We start from the raw sequence: 6,098 nt of genomic DNA on the forward strand, positions 1-6,098 counted from the left end.
ATATATATATACGTGTGTGTGCATGTAAATATTTGTATCATAGATAAGTGTGTATGTGTGTATATTTACAAATTAGTATATACCTTGATCACTGCTTTAATATCCCTTTTCCATGCTTGCACGTGTCAAATGGAACTTGTTGAGGCAAATTCTTCAACAGCCAGATTACACTGCATGCTGCCAACCATCCGATTCCAAACAAGGTAATATTTCCCCACGTCCAGGTCATGTTTTTCGCAGAATATTGGAAATGAATGTCACTGCTTGCATACCAGTGATACAACTGACACAATGTCAAAAGAGGGAGTCAGAAACACACTCACACACACATATATATATACATGCGCATGTGTATATATAAGCAAGTACTTATATATATACGTACCTATAAGTATTTGCACTTGATATATAAACGCATTACATATTTAAATACATTATATAAATATACCTATATGCACGTGTACATATATACATATGAAAAAATATATATATAAACGTACATATACACACACGCAGCTATATACATACATACAGATTTATGTATATGTGTATATTATACACACACACATGTATACACGATGATTGTAGAGGAGATGGTGACAAGTGGGAGGGGGGGGACTTCTTAGATATCCTACGTATGAATAAAAGATAAAATAATCTGAAACTTGCTTCGAAGCCTCTACGTGCCCTCTCCATCTGCTAGAAATATCAGCTAAATCTAAATCTCTCACATAAAACGTATCCTGGTGTTTTAAAAGCGGAAGACTGGGTTGGCCAATATAGTTAAGTGCTAGATACATTATGTCTAGATAAAAGATGGGATGGTCACGATTGGAATATCGTCGATTATAGGTTTACTTGACCAGAGCTGTGGCTGAACAACAGCAGGACAGGCATGGAAGATCTAATGGGGAGGAACACAGCCACTTCACCAGAGTCAATAGAATGATGAGCACATCAATTAACGATGATGATTTGGAAGTTTACATCAGGGATATATTCCAATATTCTTTGCTTCCCTTGCCGCCATTAATAGTGTGTGTGTGTGTGTGTGTGTGTGTGTGTGTGTTGGGTAAGAAAGACAAAGTCAAGCCTCCTTTTGCAAAAAAATAAGTCCCCACATACAGAAATGGCAGAAAAAAATATATGATATATATAATCATTAATAGGTGAAAACTTTATTATAAACAGTAGGTTATGTAGCGATGCACATCCGTTGATTTGTGTCTCGAATCGCGGTGGCTTCCTGTTAGATCACACAACCGCATCATATGCTGACGGAGCTCTTTCTGACCCGCATTATGAAATCTTGTATCTTCCCTCCAGAGCTCAATCCGCCCCGTTCCCACACACACTTTCCCTCCTTATACACAAACGACCTACTTATCATCACCTTCATCGACAACACCCTTCCACTCCTTTCTACATTATGCCATCCTTTCTTTCATTCCTCCCCAACCTTCCTTCTGCATCAAATCGTTCTCCACATGCAACCTAGACATCTCGCGCCGAATTTCACAAAATACCTCGAAAGCATTCTTCAATGGGGTCACACCAATTCCGTTTCCTTCAACAATCACCGCACGTGCCTAGAGGACACTATTGTAACGATACGCCCCTAAAATGTTAAACACACACACAACTCGTACCCTAACGATCGCTTTAGATGGAAGGTCTCAGTAACACAAGAGATAACCTCCTGGATAATACATCCCCTTAACACAAAGACACCATCTTAAAGACTGGTTTTCTTCATAAAAATCAGAAAACACTTGGGACCCATAATGGAGTAACTACTCACAGGACGACGAGGGACAATACTTTTCGTAGTCTTAAGAAACATGTACGAATAAAAGAGAGGAAAATATCTCGGAACTTTAATGAAACTTCTATCTCCACTTGCTAGAAATATCAGACAAATCTCTCTCTCTCTCAAACTACATCCTAATGTCTTAGCTAGGTATACCATGTCTGATTAAAAGATGGGAAGATCACGACTGGAAAGGACTTCTAGATCAGAACTGCTTGATCTGAGCTGGAGAGGCACGACGATCACTGGAGCGCTTTGAGAATAAACAAGTAGATATATAAACAAATAGATGTAATACTTTATAAAAGACTACTGTATACACAGCTGTGTTAATTGCGTGGATGTATAAACGTATTAGATTTAGTAGTTCTGACAGCCTGGATGGCATGTAAAAATGGGCTACACTCCAGCCAATACTGTTTTTCCTGTCTTTTCTATATCTAATAGAGTGGTTTCTGCACCTCGGAATTTGGTTTTGTGCCACCGCCATTTACACGTACTCCCACACGGTACCAATTCCCTTTCCATCTCCATTCACTACGACGCACGCCTCGTCTTGCCTTAACAAGAAGGTTGTCTCTGCAGAATTTCCTTCTCTCTGTGCTTTATTTTCCAGCCGTTGACTAAAGTTTAATTATTTTGCTAACGCTTTTAGTCAACCTCATCTCCGGAAGAGTCTGCTGGGGTCATGGGTACGGCCCCTTTTATGCAAAACCAGACAAGAAAAAAGAAAACCTACCCATTCCAATTCATAAATACCAAAGCATGTCGAGAGAGCGATGGCGGCGGTGAAAGCCGACTAAATTCGACTCCAACAAAGAAGAGGTATGCAACAAAGGGAGATAAGAATGCGTAACCTCACAAAAGTTTTTTTCTTCCCCCCGTTTAACTACTCTGCTTCTCTTTGCTCTAGATTTTAACCAGATTTCTGGGCTGTTTGCACTCTAAACACTATAAGCCACAGGTACGATAAACATGCAAATTCATAACATGAACTTTCGACGCTGTATATATATCCATATACACATGCAATCACACTTTAAAATAGAGAGAGAGAGATTTATTACACAGATAATTCGATTTGACATTTTTTCACCTTATCATGGGAAATGGTTTTTCCATTACACGAATGCCTAACACACACACACATACATACATACACGACACAGCGAATGTACCTCTGCATAATAAGTCGACATGCCAGAAAGATCAGTCCGTGACCGCATTAAATAATGTAATCAGAGATACACTTTAAAAATAAAGAAAAAGAATCCAAGATGGTGTAAACTACCGACCTGGGAAACCACACAACCACAATAGCTACACCACATGCACCATATAAATGGAAAATTCGACAAATAAAAATTTAAAACCGAGAGAGTAGGAATAATGAAAAGGTGAAGTGCAGGCCGAGATGGATCGAAAGATATTTGAAAGTAAATAGATAGGACAATTCTTATATCACAAAGACATCTGGGAAACTGAACAGGTTTCAACAAGCAGTGTATTCAAAATCATAATAATAGTGGTGTCAGCATTGATAAACATGTACAAAGACAAAGGGAGGGGTTTATATGTAAACAGGTGTCGTATGAGATGAAGTCTTTAAAACTGTGATATGGGTTCGTTTGACTTTGGCATGGAGGGGGGGGGGGAAACAGAAACATACAAACACACATTTTTCTCTCACACCCACTCACATATACATGCACGCGCGCGCGCGTTTTTAAGACTCGATCTCTCTCAGTAACCTGCTTCGAGGGAGAGAGAACAGGAAGGTCAAAGACAGGAATGGTTGAAGGAATTTGGCATTTTTGATAAACTACATTGTGTGTGTGGTGCATGTATATATATATATATAGAGAGAGAGAGAGGGGGGGGGGCAATACAAACAAGTAACAATAGAAAACCATGTGTATATATATGTATATATATATATATATATATATATATCTTTTATCAATATTTAGCAGAAGCACCAGAGTGACTCAAAGACTTAGTGTTTCGTGCGTTACCATTTATAACATTATATATACATATATAAAGATATATGCATATGTATGTATATATACTATATATGTGGGCGTGGATATACTATATATCATATATATATATGGGAACATTTTTTAAATAAGGGAGTACACACACACACGTGTGTACATAAAAAGAGGACAAGATTGTCAGACGGCTAGATGGTTATACAGACAAATGAAAAGCTTAGAGACGTGTGTGAATGTGTGTGTATATATATATATAATTATATACATACACGCACAACCACACTTGTTAATTTCACACATAGATAAGTACATATGAAATATTTTACACGTGTATGTGTATATATATATATACATATATATACACATACATACACACAACCCCACCTCATTTTGCTATTACATATTTTCAGCGAAGAGAGGAAGTTATATTAAAGAAAACGTAACTCATGTCAGAAAAGCTGTCAAAAACAGCAAGGGAGGAGGAACAAAGGTAGCAAATGCCAACGCGCACACACACACACACACACCAGGTAGTTTTTATATATATAAATATATATATATATAAAACCATAGCCGAAGGACAAACTATACAAATATATATAATCATACATATAAAATGGACAGGATAGAACATATATATATATATATATATATATATATATATATTTATTTCTTTTGAGAACTATTAGGTCTTAGTAGACACAACATGTGATCTTCTTCTAGCACATTAAATGTCCACTTTAGTGGTCATTATTCTATATAACCATATATATATATATATATATATATATATATATCAACGACAAAAGCAATATTAATAGCAAATTCCCCCCTTACAAGTGGATGTTCTGCTAAAACACAGAATACTGCGATAGTCATCACTCATATATATATATATATATATATATATATATATATATATATATATATATATAAAACCTTAATGTATAGATAAAGTGGTGTACACATTTATATAAATATATAAACAGATAGACTGTGTATAAAACCTTAAGCAAAAGTATTATACATATATATGTTTATATACAAATATATATATGACCAGGATTAGTATACAGACACACACACATAGAAAGGGGGGTAGCATTGTTTAGACATGTGAAAACTCAAATACATAAAAACCGTACACATGTATGTGGTGGCGTATGATAAAATACATAAATAAAAACAAGTAATGTAAGGGTTGTGGGGTACTTACCAGAGCAAAAAGGTTGGTGTAGCAATCTTCAAGAGAACAGCCGTTTCCCGCAGGACTAGGGTGACTCATTGTCACTCCATCTCACAACTCCTGGTTGGCTTTCTTTCTGGCGAGAAGGGCCAGGGCAGAGCTCCTTGATTTGGAGTGAAATTTAAACTTTCCACGTGAAAATTGACAAAAACTGTCGGGTATTGGTGTAGTAGGGTGGCAGAAAATGGAAGGAAGGAAGAAAGAAAGGGGGAAGAATGAGAGAGAGAGGAAACGGGTGAAATATCAACAGCAGACTACTGTACGTCTTACACCGGTGTGTAGATATGCATGTATGTACATTTAGACATCTATATATACACACATGTAATATATAATCTATACATATTACACACACTTGTAGATCTAGGCATATAAAATGTTAGCTTTATATATGGGGGGTTTTCAATGACAAACGATCTTTATGTAATTTAGAGTCACAATAAATAGATATTTTACAAATATATATACATATACTATATTCTATAACATATATCCATGTATGTATATATATATTACTGTTATTTTTTACATGTTGATCGTTTGGTGACAATTAGTTCGCTCTGTAATTGTTGTAACAATTGTTTCTTTGACCTATTGTAGAATGGAAGAGGGGGATGGGGGAGTTATGAAAATGATGTCGACCAGACACTTTCAGTACAGCTTATCATACACTATATTATTATACACACACATATTCACTCACACGTGTCTATGTGTGCCTATATAGTTATACATACATACACATATATATATATATATATAAATAAATCTATGTAATTATATATACACATCTATCTATATACACAAATTGAAGAAAGGATTTCATAGATTGACTTAGTTACTTACACACACACACAAAAGTCTAAAGTGTGATGTGTTCTGGTGTATATATATATACAAATAAATATATATATATATTAGTGGGCTCCTGGATGGGGATGTTTTTAAAAGGATGAAGGGGGGGAGGTGTTTCTTTCTCCTTGATGGTTCTTTAAATCTGTTCTTGTTGATCTAGTAGCAATGGTGATGCTAGTAACATCAC

The 6,098-nt window shown here is 35.9% G+C and overlaps 1 protein-coding gene across 1 annotated transcript in view; it reads right to left on the reverse strand.

Annotated features, from left to right (window-relative positions):
• Positions 1-5,698, reverse strand: part of LOC106869075 (mediator of RNA polymerase II transcription subunit 13-like) — a 146,475-nt gene extending 140,777 nt beyond the window's left edge. Inside the window, exon 1 of the mRNA XM_014914598.3 lies at positions 5,027-5,698. Within this exon, the coding sequence (XP_014770084.2) occupies positions 5,027-5,095 (69 nt within the window). The 5' untranslated portion in view covers positions 5,096-5,698. The remainder of the gene's footprint in view (positions 1-5,026) is intronic.
• Positions 5,699-6,098: the final 400 nt, after the last annotated feature.

This window comes from Octopus bimaculoides, chromosome 24, assembly GCF_046866305.1.
Source record: "Octopus bimaculoides isolate indiv1 chromosome 24, ASM4686630v1, whole genome shotgun sequence".
NCBI classification, from domain to species: Eukaryota; Metazoa; Mollusca; class Cephalopoda; order Octopoda; family Octopodidae; genus Octopus; species Octopus bimaculoides.